We start from the raw sequence: 18,682 nt of genomic DNA on the forward strand, positions 1-18,682 counted from the left end.
TATTTTTAAATTTGCCCAGACAGAGACAGAGAGAGGAATGGGAAGTGGGAAAGCAAGCCGCTAGATCTGGGACTGGAACCAGGATCACCCATGTGGGAATCCAGCGCCTTTAACCACCTCACCACTTGCGAGCCTCCAGAACCCCATCTTTTTATTATTTATTTATTTATTTATTTATTTATTTTGGAGAGGTTTTTGCTATAGGGTGCGTGCACTCACCAGAAAGGCACAGAGAGTCAGAGAGACAGAAAGCGAGAAATCACCCCCCGGGAGGGATGGCCACACCACAATTCCTTCTCCTTCATTCTCCTCTCGGGATCTTGGGCACGCACGCACATGTGCCCAGCATGAGTTTAAACTACCGGGTCTGGGACTCGAACTGCGGTTGACTACAAAAGAGTCCAGTGACATAGCCATTACACCAACTGCTGGTCCCAAAAAACCAGTATTTCCTTAATAATGTAATTTAGGGGCCAGCAGGTGGCATGGTGGTTAAAGGCACTGGATTCCCACATGGTCAACTGTGGTTTGAGTCCTGGACCTGGCAGCTTGCTTTCTCACTTTCCCTTTCTATCTCTGTTGGTCACGTTAAAAAATAATAATAATAAATGGGACCAGCAGTTAGCATAATGGCTATGTCACTGGACTCACATGTAGTCGAGGAGAATGGAGGAGAAGGGATTGCGGCATGGCCATCCCCCCTGGGGAGTGATTTCTCACTTTCTGTCTCTCTGTCTCTCTCTTTCTGGCGCATGCACGCGCCCTATAGCAAAAATCTCTCCAAAAAAAATAATAATAAATGGAATTAATTACATAAATAAATAATTCTTTTTTTTGGGAGAGTGTTGGTTTTTTTTTTGCTATAGGGCGTGTGCGCTCGCCAGATAGACAGAGAGAGACAGAGAGACAGAAAGCGAGAAGTCACCCCCCGGGGGGATGGCCACACCACAATCCCCTCTCCTCCATTCTCCTCTCGGGATCTTGGGCACGCATGCACATGCGCCCGGCATGAGTTTTAAGCCACTGAGTCCGGGACGCAAACTGCGGTCAACTACGTGGAAGTCCAGTGACATAGCCATTACACTAACTGCTGGTTCCCAATAAATAATTCTTAAAAAAAAAAAAAAAGGATGGCATTCTGGAGCCAGCTCATAGCTTACTGGCTGGAGCTGGAGCCCGCATGGCCAAACGCAGTCCGAACCTCAGACCTGGTGGCTTAAAAAGCACTCCAGGTGCTTGAGTGCCCCAAATCCCAACAGGATAGAGAAACGGAGAAGGATTGTTGTGTGACCATGCCCCAGTCGGAAGTGCTTTTTCTCTCTTTCTCTCTCTGTCTTTGTGGTGTGACCATGCCCCAGTCAGAAGTGCTTTTTCTCTCTTTCTCTCTCTGTCTCTGGCAAGCACATGTACTGGTAATTAAGGGAAAAAAAGATGGAATTCTAGTAAATCCAAACTCCTGAACCTTGTTTATCTATAGTATGAAGATAAATATAAGTAGTGCTGTTAAAAACAAACAGGGGTCAGCAGGTCTCTAGTAAATCCAAACTCCTGAACCTTGTTTGTGTATAGTATGATGATAAATATAAGTTGTGCTGTTAAAAACAAACAGGGGTCAGCAGGTGGCATAGTGGCTAAGGGGCTAGACTCCCACGTGGTCAGCTGCAGTTTGAGTCCTAGATCAGGTAGCTTAAAACTCACGCTGGGCACGTGTGTGTGTATGCCCAGAATCCCAAGAGGAGAATGGAGAAGGGACTGTGGTGTGACCAGCCCCTCTAAGGAAGGTGATTTTTCGCTTTCTGTCTCTCTGTCTCTCCAGCAAGTGCACACACTCTGTAGCAAAAATCTCTAAAAATGACACACAAAAAACTGCTTCTCAGAACCCATGAGACTCCCAGAGCACAGGATTTCACGGTCATGCGCTATGGGGTCCAAGCTGCTTTCATCTAAAATTTTAAGAACAGCAAGTGTCCAGGTGACAAATCTGCTGTGTCTATTCATCTGTGTCGGATCCATGCCAGGCGCTGCTGAGAACAAAGCCCTGGCCCTCAGGGCCATACCGTGTCCCTCTAGTACTGGGGAACAGACCCACACATACACTCAGCCCACACCAAGGAGGCCTTAGAAGATGAACTAGGTCTGAAAAGCATTTATCATGGTCTCAGGAACCAGTCCCCCACATACCTTCTCAGCCAGGGTGCTAAAATTCTGGCCTGACTCTTGCACCACATAGCCAAGCCTGAAGACGGGGCACAGAGGGTGCAGGGTCTTGTGGAAGAGGCAGGTCTTCATGTAGTTGGCATCCACCTCCTCCACCAGGTTGCGCCTATGGGACAGAGGGTGTTGGCCGCGGCCTGTGCCTGTTCCCTGCCTCCCCCTGCTAGCCAGCGCCTGAAGTTCCACCGCGCTTCACTGAAACTGCCAACTCCCAAGGAAGACCTGCTGACCACGCTATCAGATCCTTTGCCAAAAGCAGAGTTTGCTAACTTCTTGGACCCAGGGCCTCCTCATCATGGGCTCCAGAATGCCCCTTCATCAGCCCCGCCCCCAGGGGCCCAGCCCCATCTCTGCCTCCAGAGCGACACTGGCAGGAACAGAGGGAGGCAGAGACAGTGGAGACCAGCTGGAGGGGTCTCAGGGAGCTGCTCACACCTCTTCTGCCTGCCTTTCCCACGAACCTGTTGACCTTGAAGCGTGGAAAGCTGATGCTGTTCTTGATGAAGAGAGTGAAGTTCTCAGCCTCTCGGAGAAGGGCAGGGCTAGAGGAGACCGCACTCACTGACCGCCCTCCCTAGGAGTCCCCCATGTGACCCGTGCAGAGCATGACACGGTGGGGGGAGGTGAGAGCACACGGGATCTTCCTGCAGCCTTGGGTGGGGACCCGGAGTTCCCGACCAGGGCCTGGGGCAATCTGGCCTGGGCCATGTGGACTGGGGGTTGGGGAGGGTGGGGCACAGAAAGGAGAGTCTGATCCTCTCTGGATCCAGATGCCCTCTGACTGGGCTGGGGACCGGCCTCCAGCTCCCTGGAAGGACAGGGTGTTACCGAGGGATGTCATCGTCCACTTCCACAGGACACCAGCCGAAGATCTCGCAGGTCTGCACGGTATGGTTGAAGGCCACACACTTGCCCGTGCGGATCCCTGGAGAGAGGGAGGAGCCCCTGGGTGCCCATCCCAAGCTGGGGGTGCAGAGGAGGCTCTCCCAGCTTCTCCTCCAGGACCCCCTGATGTGGGATACCCGAGGAAAGGAGCCTGAGGACAGAAAGCCAGCAGGGCCTGGGACAGCATGGCAGGAGAGAACTGGAAGGGCCCCCCGCTTGTGGAGGACAGACTGGCAGAGGGCACGTGAGGCGAGGCCTGCCAGGCCCAAGGGAGCCTGTAGGACACCAGGGCCGGGAGGAGGCCGACCTTACCTTGGGCCTTCCTTTCTGCCTTCCCAGGAATGCAACTGCGGTCGTCCCTGCAGGTACCCCCTTCCGGGTGCTGGGGGAGGGGAGAGCTGCTGGCCCAAGGCCTCTCGGGTGGGGTGCTGGGAAGAGCCCCTTCCACCCCCAGGGCCCTAGGAGGGTGTGGGGCAGAGTCTCCGGCTGTTTTGGCCTTTCCCCCAGGACTCTCCACACTGCTCTGCTGTGGCCCCCCAGGCTCATGGCCGGCTGCTCATCATCAAAGTCAGCGGCACGGGGTGGAGGTGGGAGAAATGGGGGTGGGCGTGGGCACTAAGACACACAGCTGGGAGGGAGGGCTTGGCACCGTCAGAGGTGGACAGGTACCTTGTGTGAGTCTAGCCTGATATTCCACCACTGCGACCCCTGGGGGCAGCCCACCCAGTGTCACCCCAGGCCCACCTCCTGGCGAAGTCCTCACCTCTGCGCAGTAGCCCTGAGCCTGCCGTGGGGTCGCGATGAAATTAGTCATGACCACGAAGGAGCTGTCCCCCTGGAAGTGAGAGGCAGGCGAAGGTGGGCAGGGCCATGAGCTGAGAGAACCACCCTGAGAATACACGCGCTGGCCCAGCAGGGCCCGGGAGCCCACAAGCCACCCAGCAGCCTCCACTCCTCCTGACGTCAGAGTGGGGGCTTTTACCAAGCTGCTTCTGCCCTTGCTCACAGTTAGGGAAACAGGACCAGAGGGAGACAGGTTGCTGTACTGGCCCCACAGGGACAGAGACAGGCCCCGTGGGCGGAAGGTGCACCCCTGGGTCAGCTCACCTGGGCTGGGAAGACGTAGTCGGCCACATCCCAGACCTGAGGGCCGAGGCCAGGGATCTGGGTCACCGCCAAGCCCTTGAGTTTCACAGACACGCTGCTGATGAGGCCGCCGGAGGTCTGGTAGCCCTTCTCGTAGACAAACACCCACCTGGGGAGAGGGGCACAGGGCAACTGTGGCTCTGGGACAGAGTTAAGCGGGGTCGTTCAAGGATGGCATGTGGCTATACGGTCCTCTGCCCTTCCTGGCAACGGCTGGACTCATGGCGGCCTTCCCCAGAGGCCTCTCGGAGCCGTTCTCTCTGAACCATTCTCCACCCAAATCTCCAGTCTTGGGCTAGAGATGGGATTGCCTCTCCTACCGCCCCCTGCTGGCCTGCGCCTGAAGTTCACCACTGTTTTCACTGGAAACACTAATTCCCAGGGAGGAGACTTACTGACCCACTCAGATCCTTTTCCTAGAGCAGGGTTTGCTGGGGTCTCAGACCCCAGTCCTCCACCCTAGAGTCTATCCTGAGGTCCTCCCACGGAGAACAGCAGAACATGATCCTGAGAGTCTGGCCTTTGCTGCCCAACAGCCTGGATCTGAACCTCAGCTCCATTACTGGCTGTGTGATCTGGGGTGGGGTAAGCTATCGAATCCCTCCATGCCTCAGATCCCTCATCTGTAAAATGGGAATGATAATAGCACTTCTCATTATGCGTTAAATCAGATAATGTGTGAAAAAACACTTCGAGTGGGCACTGGCAATGAGTGAGTGCTGATCATAAGAACGGTTGTTACGATTCTGTTCATGCCGGGAGCCCCTGGGAAAGGGGAAGAAAGGGGGCCACTGAAGGACTTGCTGCAGCCAGCCCCCAGTTGAGGCCCTGTGGCATTCTGGCCTTCCGGTCTCAGCTCTGACAACTCCTTTTCCTTTGGGTTCTTCATTTTCATTCCAAGAGGTTTTTCCTTTTGCTATAGGGCGCGTGCGCTTGCCAGAGAGACAGAAAGCAAGAAATCACTCCCCAGGGGGGATGGCCATGCCGCAATCCCTTCTTCTCCATTCTCCTCTCGGGATCTTGGGCATGCACGTACACACGCCCGGTGTGAGTTTAAGCCACGGGGTCCAGGACTCGAACCATGGTCAACTACATGGGAGTCCAGTGACATATCCATTACACTAACTGTCAGTCCCTATTCCAGGAGTTTCAGAGGGGGCCGACCTCCCTTCCCTGTTCTATCCCCCTGGTAACAGTGAGGGTTCTGAGGATGGGCACATGACCTGGGGGGTTGCAGCAATGAAGCTAGGATTTTTCTGGGAATCACTGGAAAAGAAACATCTCTTTGCAGGTGGCTAAGCAGGAAGTCTGTGAGAATAAAACTATGGTTAGCTGTTTTTGCCACTTCACAGAGAGAGCAAGCCTGAGAATGAAGCCCACCTAGAGAGAAGCTAGGCCAGGAAATGAAGAAGGATAGGCTCCTGACAATATTGCTTGAGCACCTGGATCCAGCCATGCCTGAAATATGTTTAAAAATCTACTTTTGGGAGACCAGCAGGTGGTGTGGTAGTTAAGGCGCTGAAATTCCACATGGCTGACTATGGTTCCAGTCCCAGACGTGGTGGCTTGTTTTCTCACTTTCTCTCTCTCTCTGTGGTCAAATTAAAAAATAATAATATTAAATAAAAATGTAAGAACATAATTTTAAAAACACTACTTTTGGACTTTAGTTACCTCGCCAAGAAATGCGTTTCCTTTATTTAAGCCAATTTGCATATGGTTTCTGTCCCTTGCTTATAACCAAAAGAAGCCTGGATAATGCTTCTCTCCAGGGTGTGGCCTTCCTCATCATGGAGATTCAGGATAACTGTGTGTGTGTGTGTGTGTGTGTGTGTGTGAGCGTGCACGTGTACACTGCCAAGCCCATTGGCGCATACTGCTGTGTATCTCCAGGGCAAGCCTGTGAGTGCACCTACAGGTAGATATGTTAGGCCTGCCCACCCCCCACCCCCGTACCCCCAGCTCACCTTCCAAGCAGAGAGCTCAAAGCTGTCTACTCCTACGGCCCAGGGCCCAGGCTGGCAACAGAATTCTCCAGGCCTCTTGGTCCCAGAATGGCTGCTACTCTCCAGCGTGGTCTCCCTGCTGCAGGCCCGAGGGAGGCAGCCCACCAATGTCTTTTTGTTTTTTTCTCCAAGACACAGAGTCTCATTCTGTGTCCCAGGCTGGCCTTCATCTTCTGGTCCTTCTGCCTCAGCCTCTCGAATATGTGGGATGGCAGGTGTACACCGCCACCCAGCTCACCAGCGTTCTCTTTGTCCCTCCCATTGTCCACCCAGCTCCTCCTCCAAGTCCCTCCTCAACCTGACTCCAGAGCTGCTCAAGTCAGCGTATCCAATGCTGAGCTTGGTCGCTGCTGCCCCCTGCAGGCCCCAGATAGCAACAGGCGAGGCCTCACCCCTCCCCTTCAGCCTCCTCCTACTGATCTGCTGTTTCTCTCCTGCCCCAGGACCTTCGTTTGTACTCTTTCCTCATGGGAGGGGCCAGGTCAGGAGTGTGCACATGAGCAGGCTTCTCCAATTGGCAGACGATTTCCTTGGTCATGATGATTTGCTCTGGAGTGGTCACATGACCCAACACCACCCAATAAGAGTTGGACTATTTTTTTTCTATAGAGCATCTACACTCACTATTTTTTTTTTTCTATAAATCATCTACACTCAACGGAGACAGACAGAGAAGGAGAGAGAGAACATGAGAAAGTACCCCCAGAGGGGGACGATCATTCCTTCTCCACTCTCAGGATTTTGAGCACAGACACACATACAACGGGCATGTTTTTCAAACTCCTAGATCTGGGACTTGAACTGTGCATCAGTGAAGAGGGATCCAGCTGCCTTAATCACCATGTCGCTTGGCTGGCTCCTGAACCTGCGCCTTTTGCTGGTACTCTGCAGGAGAAACTCTTGCACTTCAGAGATGGCTAAGCTGGTGGGATGTCACTCTGGAGCTGCTGGTGTCCATTTTGCCACCATGGAAAATGAAGCCTCCACAGAGGAGCTGAGAAGAGGAGATCATGGATCCTGGCTACTTCGTTTGGGAGCCGAAGCTGGACTGGCCTGAATGCCCCGCCTCCCGTGCACCTCCTCTGCCCGCATTGTGGAGGGTCCAGCCAGGCCTGGAACCCACAGTGATCTTCCAGTTACATAAATCGGCCGGTACCCTTATCCCTCCTTTTAACTCCAGTTTAGGTTGGCTTCTTTTTCTTTCTCTCTTCCTTCCTTTCTTTCTTTCTTTTTTTCTTATTTTTGCTATTGGGTGCATGTGCTTGCCAGCAAGATAGAGAGAGACAGAGAAACAGAAAGCAAGAAATCACCCCCCAGGGGGGATGGCCATGCTGCAATCCCTTCTCCATTCTCCTCTCGGGATCTTGGGCATGCACGCACATGCACCCTGTGTGTTTTAAACCACCAGGTCCCGGATTCGAACCACTGTTGACTGTGTGGGAATCCAGCACTATAACCTTTATGCCATCCCCTGGTCTCCCCCCTTTTTTTAAGTTTATTTATTTCTTTCATAAGAGAGACAGACAGGCATCCCCCAACAGGGTCCTCCTGCTGCCATCAACCCCTTATTCTAGCTGGCCTGGACCATGGCTGGCTGAGATCCCAGCACATGTGTGTGCACCTGGGCATGTCAGGAGGCCCTGGGAGGCCTTTCTGCTGTGCGGGTCTAGTCACGTTACCCTTGTACCACCACTTGGTCTTTGGTCAGACTTTGACACGGAGACCACAGGAGTTCTGGCTAAGAGGTCCTCAGCTCCTCCCACTCCCTGTGGTCACCCTGTGCCCCGTCCCCCTGGAAGCACTGGACTTGGAGAAGAGGCTGCAGCAGTGGGCCCTGGACGTGTTTCTCCCAGCAAGTTTGCACCTAACCTTGTCCTTGAGAAGTGCTCTTTGGAGAGCTCACAACCCGTGATTTTTGAGAGCTCTGTGTGAGGACACAGGGGAGGGATGAGGACTGGAGTGAGAAGGGGCCCAGAGGGGCCAGTGAGAAAGCCAGTGAGAAACCTGCCCCCAGGCCTTTGCTCATGGCTGATTCCGCACCACGTCACCTCCTCCAGGATGGCTTCCCAGCTCCCTCTCCCCAGCCAGTATTCACAGATCCTCTTGGGGACCTTCCTCTGTGCTGCAGCCAGACCACACTCTCTTCCTTCACCCAGAGTCCCCAGGCAGGAGAGTGTCCCAGCACAGCCCCAGCATGGCCTGCCAAGTCACGGGCAGCAGCCACTGCTCACGCACCTCCAGTGACAGAGAGCTCACCACCCTAGGCGTGGCTCTCACTGTGAGAACGCCCTAACTGGAGCCAAGGAGTGACCTCTTAGCTCGGCCTCCCAGAGCCTCAGGTCACCTGCTCCCTCCACTCACCCTGGACTTCACAGAAGAGTGTGGCCAATGAAGACCCCAGTCCCAGTGTCCCCCCTCAGGGTCTGCTTTGGTTCTCGGCATCTCAGCCTCTCTGCCTCCAGCTCAGTCACTCCATTGCTGAATCCCGGGGCCTCTCTTCATCTGAGCGGATGCTCTCCCATGTTACTCGCTCTGTCCAGTTCTGGGTCCACCCATCCCCACCCGGGCTCCTGTCTCTGGGGTCTAGAAGTCTGGTCTTTTCCTCATGCTCTGTTCCATGCACCCTGCAAACCCCACACGACCTGACAGACAGATATCTGAGGGAAAGGAGGGCGTTTAAAGCAAAGCTGATTCTCCTCAAGGACGAGCAAATTGCTCTTCAATGTCTTTAGAGAGGCACCCTCAGGTCAGCCCGGTGGTGTGGTGTTTAAGGTGACTGGATCCCACATGAATGCACGGCTTGAGTCCTGGACCTGGCGACTTAAAAAACACACCAGGCTGGGATGTATGCACGCCCAGAATCCTGAGAGGAGAATGGAGAAGGGATTGTGGAGTGGCCATTCCCCCTCCGTCTCTCTCTCTCTTCCCCTGTCTCTGGTGAGCACACGCATCCTATAGTAAACTGAAAATGAATCATGATAATAGAGGGTCCCTCATGCCATTTCGCAGTGAAACAGCTGGAAAACTGAGGCCTGAGATGCTGAGACCAAGTCCAGGCTGGGTCAGGGCTTGGTCTCTGGCTGAGGGCTCCCAGCTGCAGGGTCAGTGCAGCACTGAGCAGTGGCCAGATGAGGGCGACAGAGACAGCAGGAGCCACAGTCCAAGCAAGACTGGGAGCCTGGGCTTGCGGTGGGAGAGTGCAGCGGGACCCCGCCTTCAGGCTCTGCTGTGTGACTTGGCAAGTCAGGGCCCTGCTCTTTCTGGATGTTTCCTTCTCGGGACTCAAGGCCGGCTGTGCAGCCATGCAGTTGGGTTCTAACCCTGGTTAGTCTGTGACGTGCTATGAGATCTGCTAAGTCACTGTGCCTCTGAGCCTCAGTGGCGTCGAGAAGGGTCACATCATTAGGAAACTGAACGTTGGCAGAGAAGAAGGGGAAGAGGAAGGTAGTGAGGTCCCTGTCGCTGGAGGTATGTGTTCAGCTTGGGACATATGCTGCAGCTGGGGGTCAGGCGAGGAGACTTTCCCCCCCACTCTGACAGCCTGTGACCAACACAGGAGAGGGTCCTGGTGCTGCTCACAGCGGCTGGGTCTGAAACCGAACATAGTCTTTTTTTCTTATTTTTGCTATTGGGTGCATGTGCTTGCCAGCAAGATAGAGAGAGACAGAGAAACAGAAAGCAAGAAATCACCCCCCAGGGGGGATGGCCATGCTGCAATCCCTTCTCCATTCTCCTCTCGGGATCTTGGGCATGCACGCACATGCACCCTGTGTGTTTTAAACCACCAGGTCCCGGATTCGAACCACTGTTGACTGTGTGGGAATCCAGCACTATAACCTTTATGCCATCCCCTGGTCTCCCCCCTTTTTTTAAGTTTATTTATTTCTTTCATAAGAGAGACAGACAGGCATCCCCCAACAGGGTCCTCCTGCTGCCATCAACCCCTTATTCTAGCTGGCCTGGACCATGGCTGGCTGAGATCCCAGCACATGTGTGTGCACCTGGGCATGTCAGGAGGCCCTGGGAGGCCTTTCTGCTGTGCGGGTCTAGTCACGTTACCCTTGTACCACCACTTGGTCTTTGGTCAGACTTTGACACGGAGACCACAGGAGTTCTGGCTAAGAGGTCCTCAGCTCCTCCCACTCCCTGTGGTCACCCTGTGCCCCGTCCCCCTGGAAGCACTGGACTTGGAGAAGAGGCTGCAGCAGTGGGCCCTGGACGTGTTTCTCCCAGCAAGTTTGCACCTAACCTTGTCCTTGAGAAGTGCTCTTTGGAGAGCTCACAACCCGTGATTTTTGAGAGCTCTGTGTGAGGACACAGGGGAGGGATGAGGACTGGAGTGAGAAGGGGCCCAGAGGGGCCAGTGAGAAAGCCAGTGAGAAACCTGCCCCCAGGCCTTTGCTCATGGCTGATTCCGCACCACGTCACCTCCTCCAGGATGGCTTCCCAGCTCCCTCTCCCCAGCCAGTATTCACAGATCCTCTTGGGGACCTTCCTCTGTGCTGCAGCCAGACCACACTCTCTTCCTTCACCCAGAGTCCCCAGGCAGGAGAGTGTCCCAGCACAGCCCCAGCATGGCCTGCCAAGTCACGGGCAGCAGCCACTGCTCACGCACCTCCAGTGACAGAGAGCTCACCACCCTAGGCGTGGCTCTCACTGTGAGAACGCCCTAACTGGAGCCAAGGAGTGACCTCTTAGCTCGGCCTCCCAGAGCCTCAGGTCACCTGCTCCCTCCACTCACCCTGGACTTCACAGAAGAGTGTGGCCAATGAAGACCCCAGTCCCAGTGTCCCCCCTCAGGGTCTGCTTTGGTTCTCGGCATCTCAGCCTCTCTGCCTCCAGCTCAGTCACTCCATTGCTGAATCCCGGGGCCTCTCTTCATCTGAGCGGATGCTCTCCCATGTTACTCGCTCTGTCCAGTTCTGGGTCCACCCATCCCCACCCGGGCTCCTGTCTCTGGGGTCTAGAAGTCTGGTCTTTTCCTCATGCTCTGTTCCATGCACCCTGCAAACCCCACACGACCTGACAGACAGATATCTGAGGGAAAGGAGGGCGTTTAAAGCAAAGCTGATTCTCCTCAAGGACGAGCAAATTGCTCTTCAATGTCTTTAGAGAGGCACCCTCAGGTCAGCCCGGTGGTGTGGTGTTTAAGGTGACTGGATCCCACATGAATGCACGGCTTGAGTCCTGGACCTGGCGACTTAAAAAACACACCAGGCTGGGATGTATGCACGCCCAGAATCCTGAGAGGAGAATGGAGAAGGGATTGTGGAGTGGCCATTCCCCCTCCGTCTCTCTCTCTCTTCCCCTGTCTCTGGTGAGCACACGCATCCTATAGTAAACTGAAAATGAATCATGATAATAGAGGGTCCCTCATGCCATTTCGCAGTGAAACAGCTGGAAAACTGAGGCCTGAGATGCTGAGACCAAGTCCAGGCTGGGTCAGGGCTTGGTCTCTGGCTGAGGGCTCCCAGCTGCAGGGTCAGTGCAGCACTGAGCAGTGGCCAGATGAGGGCGACAGAGACAGCAGGAGCCACAGTCCAAGCAAGACTGGGAGCCTGGGCTTGCGGTGGGAGAGTGCAGCGGGACCCCGCCTTCAGGCTCTGCTGTGTGACTTGGCAAGTCAGGGCCCTGCTCTTTCTGGATGTTTCCTTCTCGGGACTCAAGGCCGGCTGTGCAGCCATGCAGTTGGGTTCTAACCCTGGTTAGTCTGTGACGTGCTATGAGATCTGCTAAGTCACTGTGCCTCTGAGCCTCAGTGGCGTCGAGAAGGGTCACATCATTAGGAAACTGAACGTTGGCAGAGAAGAAGGGGAAGAGGAAGGTAGTGAGGTCCCTGTCGCTGGAGGTATGTGTTCAGCTTGGGACATATGCTGCAGCTGGGGGTCAGGCGAGGAGACTTTCCCCCCCACTCTGACAGCCTGTGACCAACACAGGAGAGGGTCCTGGTGCTGCTCACAGCGGCTGGTCTGAAAGCAGACATAGGGAGCCATAGGGGCCAACGTAAAGACACATTGCCCAGCCTCGGACAAGGGGCAGGCTGGGCCTGAGCAGTGACCTTTCCCTCCCCTGAACATCAGGAGTGGAGCTAACCAGGGACTCAGAGGCCGGTCCTATGCCGGAGCTTCTGCCACCAGTGCCCACCAGGCCCGTCCCCGGAACTCGTGATGGTGGGAAAGGCGAAGGCAGAGCAGAGGCCTGGGGGTCAGGAGGTTTCAGTTCTGAGCCCGGATGTATGACTGACTTGCCTGGTGACCTGGAAACCCCACTGCTCCTCTCTGGGCCTCAGTTTCCCGCACAGGCTCAGCAATATCACAGGTGTCTGTGAATGGGAGGAAGGCAGAGGCCAATGGGCATCAGAAGGCTGGGTCCTGGCCCTGGCCCTGGTTCTGTCTGACCAGCTCTGAGGCTTCGGGGAATGGGTCGTGTGGATGAAAGGCTATTTTGGATGCTGGAAGTTCTGGGAGACCAGGATAACGTGGCCACTGTTTGGGCTTCTGGTCAGCTCGCCCTGGGCGCCACTCAGCAGTCCTAGTTTAGAACCACACAAATGGGGGGGACCAGCACTTGGCATAATGGCTATGTCACTGGACTCCCATGTAGTTGACCACGGTTCGAGTCCTGGATCCAGTGACTTAAACTCACATGGAGCGTGTGTACGTGTGTGCCCAAGATCCTGAGAGGAGAATGGAGGAGGAGGAATTGCAGCGTGGCCATCCCCCCAGGGAGTGATTTCTCGCTTTCTGTCTGTCTGTCTCTCTCTGTCTTTCTGGCGAGTGCACGCATCCTATAGCAAATAACTCTCAAAAAATAAATAAATAGGGACCAGCAGTTAGTGTAATGGCTATGTTGCTGGACTCCCATGTAGTCGACTGCGGTTCAAGTCCCGGACCCGGTGGCTTAAACTCACGCCGGGCATGTGTGCGTGCGTGCCCAAGATCCCGAGAGGAGAATGGAGGAGAAGGGATTGTGGCGTGGCCATCCTTTCTCGCTTTCTATCTCTCTGTCTCTCTCTGTCTGCCTGGCGAGTGTATGCACCCTATAGCAAAAACCTCTCCAAATAAATAAATAAATAAATAAATAAATAAATAAAAAAGAACCACACAAACAGGTCATGGAGACAAGAGCAGCAGAGACTTCAGAATCACCCAGCCAAGTCAGGAAGGTGCTGCCAGGTACCCCCTAGACTCCAGGCAGGGACTGAATGCCGTTTGGTGATCCTAGAGCCTACAGGAACCCTCTGCAGAGTCACTGTGAATGGACATGATGCACACACATAAGGGACACGCAGCAGGCCCCCAGCCACCTCAGCCATGGGGCAGGTATAGACACAGCATGCACACGCATGGGCACGTGTGAGAACCCAGCCCGAGGAGACACCTAGCAGCCACACCCACTGGGCACACCCCAGACACATGAAGGCCTGTTTATGGACAGTCACGTAACACACTCATGCTCACACAAGCACATGCACACGAGTGTGCAAGCCCTTGCCAGGCCTGCCTGGGCTGCCTGGACAGCTGGACGGATTTCTGTGCCAGGACAGCCAGACCGCAGAGGAAGCCCCACCCTGCTTCTGACCCTGGACTCCTGATACAGAGGGACAGGCCCAGAGTTGCCCAGAAAGGAGCCGTCATCCCTGGGACATCCTCTGCCTGACATTTACATACCAGGCAGGTAGACCAGCAGGTGGCATAATGGTTACGTCACTGGACTCCCACATAGTTGACCACAGTTGGAGTCCCGGACTCAGTGGCTTAAAACTCATGCCAGGTGCTTGTGCATGCATGTCCCAAATCCCGAGAGCAGAATGGAGGAGGGATTGCGGCGTGGCCATCTCCACCCCCGGGGGTGATTTCTTGCTTTCTGTCTTTCTGTCTCTATGGTGAGTGCATGTACCCTATAGCAAAAACATCTCTCTCTAAAAAAAAGATACCAGGTAGGGTTGGCCAGGGTTGGCGATCAGGCTGCTGGATCCTACATGGCTAACCATACAGTCTGAGCCCCAGACCCAGCAGTTTGAGAAACGCACCAGGCACATGTGCCCAAAATCCCAACAGGACAATGAAGAAGGGATTATGGCATGGTCATCCCCCATGGGGGGATGGAGTGTGCTTTCTCGCTGTCCCTCTCTTTCTCTGTCTCTCTCTAGATAGCAAGCATGCCCTTTGGCAAACACACACACACACACACACACACACACACACACCCCAGGTGTTTAGAATTTGAAAATTTCTCTGCTTCCAGCATCTCCGAAATCCCAGGCTGCCCCTAGTCCGGGAGGGGGAGGGGTAGCTTTCCCTTCCTGGCCTGCCCCCTCGGGCCTGTGGAATGAGGGTGGCATCTGACCGGCTTGCTGGGAGGTCAGAGGTAGAAGGGCTTGGGGGGACCTTTAACACCAAGTGAGGTCCCCAGAACCATCGGCTTTGCTTCTTGTGCATCCTGCCTCAGTGTCCCCATTCTTGACAGTGAGCTAGCAGGGTTTGCCATTCCTTCTGAATAGCACAGCGGCTTGTGAGGGAGGCCTTGTGACAGGTGGCGAGAAAGAGGGGCTCTTTGGCATCATGGGGGCATCCCAGGGCCTGGAGGACAGACCCAGACAGGTCGCTGGTGCGAGAGAGCATCAGGGAGGGGACCAGACTCACCCGACCACGTAGACCAGGACCACGAGCTGGATCAGCCGGAAGACAACGCCCACCTTCTTGTTGCGCACGAGCACCATGCGGGGAGTGTCGTACTCGAAGAAGAAGGCGGCCAGCTCATCCTGGAGCCGCCGGGCCATGCCGCGCCAGCTGGGGCTCAGAGCCGAGCCCCCTGCACGGCCTTAGCTGCCAGGGCGAGCCAGGTGGCCGCACCCACGTCTACAGGGGTACTTCAGTGGGCTTCCCGGTCCCTTAGGAAGGGCAAGTGGGGCCAGAGGTCAGGAGTCAGAGGTCAGTTGGAGGCACTTGAATTGGGAGGGAGAACCTTTGGGTGGTCAGAGCAGCTCTTGGCCCCTGGCAGGCAATGGACTGTGGGCCAGCCGCGCCCGTGGACAAATAAATTCCCAAAGATAGACGGGGGCGGGGCTGGTGGGGCCACTCAGGCCCAGCCCCACTGACCCTCCTGGCTCCGCCTGGGCCCTGCTGGGCCTCCGGAAACAGGAGCTGTTGGCAGGAAACCACCAGCTACCCGTCACAGGGACAGAGATAAAGCCATCAGCCCTCTCACCCACCTCATCTCGAACCTGGCAGGACAGAGCTAGGGGCTCTGACCAGGGCCTGGCGGGAAGCTGGGTGACCTCCAAGCCATCCTCACACACCACCATTAGCCACCAACCCGCCCTTGCCCCCACACTCCCAGTGGGCAGCAAGGTCCTGGAGGCTTGCAGCAAGAGGGGCAGAAGAGGAAGGAGGGCTGCTTCCAGTTCTGCTTTATGACACTCCCTGAGCCCATGGCAGGAGCCCTACCCCTGTCCTGGCAGCCACCTTCCACCCACCCATCCTTCGAGTCCAAGCTGGGCCGGCACCTCCATCCCAGTCTCCTCTCCCACCACCTGCCCTGCCACAGCCACACCTCCCGCTGCACCACCAGACCAGGCCAACGCCACCTCTGCCACGCACTGCCGGAGGGAAAACCTGCTGTCACACAGCCCTGGCTGTGCTGCCTGTGGGCTGTGGGGACTTGGCATAGGCCAGGGAGTCCCATGTCAGCTCCTCAAGCACCAGAGCTGGAGGCTTCGCAGCCCCACCCCTCGACTTCCCTTGAAGAGCTGAAACTCAGAGAGGAAAAATGAGTGGCTCGAACTCACTCTGGGAGGTACTGGCAGCAGGAGCCTCCCTGGACAGCCCCGCCCACCCCCAGTCCAGGCTGTCCTCCCCTGTCCATGCCCCACTGCCCACCTCCTCAAGGCTGATAAGGAGTCTTCTTTCTGGCCGGTCATCAGCTGGGGAATCGCTGTGCAGGGAGCCTGGCCCGGACTGGGGATCCAAGCCGTCCGTTTGTCCTAGTCAAGTTGCTTTCTGGACAGCAAGGGGCCGCCCACAGAGACCAGGCCCATGGCCCCTTCCAGCACCCTAGGCCAGCTCCTTCCTATCAGATGGCTCAGCCTCATCCCACGCAAAGCTCCTGCCAAGCCAGCGGAGATCTCTCAGGTTGTCTGCCGCCGCCTTCAAGGGGGGCCAGTGAGAACCTCGGGGTTTTCTAAGGAAAAATCTAGAGATGCTGCGAGCCAGAGAACGACCCTTTGACCTCATCTTGACCCCAGACACAAGGGCTGTTCCTTTCCCCAGCTAACTCCATGGCTGCCGCAGCTGGGACTGAGCTGCTTATGGGGCGTGGGGTGGGCTGTCTGAGCCCTGCCTGTGCCCTCTGCACTCGCCCTTATCCTAGTGGCCACACCGCTCCGGAGAGGGGCCGACAGGACGACAGGACGCTGGGTGAGGGAGGAGAGAAAGGAGCGAGGGAGGAGGGGGAAGGAGGGAGAGAAAGAAGGAGAGAAAAGGGAGAAAGGGAGCTTGCTGATGGACAGACACTGCCTCGGAGCACACACGCACGCGTCTGTCACAGCCGGGGCATCCGCCCTGGCGCTCAGTAAACAGACTGGCATGGAGGACCGTCCCATCTGAAGATCTTATCATCTCAAAAGTGAAAAAACCAATGATCTTTTCTTGCTAATAATTCTGCAAGGTAAGGGAGTGAGCAGAGAGGGCCAGTGTCTGATTCCCTGACATTAAAATGCATCCTTCTGATTCGAAGCCTGTGCATTCCGGCCCTTGGCCCAACCCCAGCCTCCTTGGGGACAGAGACTTGTGTTTGTTCTGTGTATTGTGAGGGATGGAAGTGGGCAGGGCAGAATTCATAGTTCCATATGTAAGCTTAGTCCCGAAGGACAGATACTAGGACCCCCATTTTATAGGGAAGGAAACCGAGGCTGTGGAGGTCGAGTACCCAGCACGAGGTCACACAGTAAGTAGTTTTCATGTCTTCTGGTGACTGGAAAGGAGGCTCCCCAAAGTCTGAGGGCTTGGCCCTGAGCCCACACAAAGACTCCAGCTCTTGAGAGTCGCCAGGCCTGCCTTATAAGCCCAAAGGCTGGGTGGCCTGCTTGGGTACTGGGCCGGGCCTTGTAGGGAGACAAGGCCCTTTTGCCAAGTGCTCGGCCCCAGGACAGCCTCCCCTGTCTGGCTAAATTTAGCGGTTCTGTGGAGTGTGGAGGGGGCTGATGCCCATCCTGGAGCCACTGCCCAGGCCTGGAGGCCAGCCTGAACCCTCAAGGGAGGGTGGACACAGGCCCCAACAGGTCTCCTTGGACACTCAGGGTCCGAGGAGTGCAGGAACCACACCTCTGCCCACTCCTAACACTTACACACACATCCACACCTGGACCTGCCTTGGCGTCCCAGGAACTCCCCCAACCCTCAGTCTGTCAGGCACTGGTTGGAATAGGACCCTGGCCAACCTAATAGAGTCTGTCAGGGGAAGTTGGGGAGGGCAGGCCTCTATGGGAGGCCAAAGTGCAGCCATGGCCCCCGCTTCTCCCTACTGTCTGGATGCTACACAGCTCCCCCTGCTAAGGGCCATGGCCAGGCTCAGCTCTTCTTCCCAACTGGCCAAGGTATCAGACCCTCCCTAATCTCCATGCTGTGGGGGCTCGGTGCCCAGCCTCTTCCCATCCCTGGAGTCAGGGGACCCCTTGAGACTGGCCAGCCTCTCAAACACTCTCACCTGAAGGTTCTGACTCCTCCACAGCTTCCGGCCATGCTGAATCCTTTACGCCCACATGGTAGCCACGTGCCCACTCATCTCCTTTCTACTTTCTCTCCCTCTTTCCTTTTTTTTTTTAATAAACGTTTTTTTTAAAGAATTAATTTAATTTAATTTATTATTATTACTTTTTAATTTGGGCAGAGAGAGGGAAAGTGAGAAAGCAAGCTGCCAGATCTAGGACTCGAACCAGTCAGCCATGTGGGAGTCCAGCCTCCTAACCACCACACTACCTGCTGGCCCCAGTCTCTCTCTCTAATTTTATAAGTGTACTTATTGGGACCAGACAGGTCATTAAGGTGGCTGGATCCCACATGGCTGACTGTGCAGTTCAAGTCCCAGACGCTGAGGCTTGAAAAACATGCCAGGCACATAGAGGCAACCCAACCTGAGACCTTTCCCACATGGGGCCAGTTGTGTGACACTAGCTGCTCTCTTCTTCTTCTTCTTTTTATTTATTTATTTATTTATTTAGAGGTTTTTGCCTGAGGGCGCTTGCGCTCCCCAAGTAGAGAGAGAGACACAGTGAGAGCAAAAGTGAGAAATCACCCCTACAAGGGATGCCCACACTGCAATCCCTTCTCCATTCTCTTCCCAGATCTTGGGCATGCACGCACACGGATCCGGCATGATTTTCAAGCCAGCGGGTCTGGGACTCAAACTGTGGTCAGCCATGTGAGAGGCTA

General features: G+C 55.4%; 1 protein-coding gene across 2 annotated transcripts in view; it reads right to left on the reverse strand.

Moving 5' to 3' along the window:
- The window catches only part of P2RX1 (purinergic receptor P2X 1), a 19,333-nt gene extending 4,051 nt beyond the window's left edge, over nt 1-15,282 (reverse strand). The window contains exons 1-7 of one of the 2 annotated variants that reach the window (XM_027767891.1): nt 14,897-15,282; nt 4,207-4,354; nt 3,863-3,934; nt 3,412-3,481; nt 3,043-3,139; nt 2,676-2,705; nt 2,182-2,323 (exon numbers count right to left, since the gene is read on the reverse strand). In XM_027767891.1, the coding sequence (XP_027623692.1) occupies nt 2,182-2,323; nt 2,676-2,705; nt 3,043-3,139; nt 3,412-3,481; nt 3,863-3,934; nt 4,207-4,354; nt 14,897-15,033 (696 nt within the window). In that variant the 5' untranslated portion in view covers nt 15,034-15,282. Of the gene's footprint in view, nt 1-2,181; nt 2,324-2,675; nt 2,757-3,042; nt 3,140-3,411; nt 3,482-3,862; nt 3,935-4,206; nt 4,355-14,896 lie in introns of both variants that reach the window. The other variant, XM_006167598.2, reaches the window with a different exon arrangement.
- Between the last annotated feature and the right edge of the window lie 3,400 nt (nt 15,283-18,682).

Source organism: Tupaia chinensis, unplaced genomic scaffold (assembly GCF_000334495.1).
Source record: "Tupaia chinensis unplaced genomic scaffold, TupChi_1.0 Scaffold144899_1, whole genome shotgun sequence".
NCBI classification, from domain to species: Eukaryota; Metazoa; Chordata; class Mammalia; order Scandentia; family Tupaiidae; genus Tupaia; species Tupaia belangeri.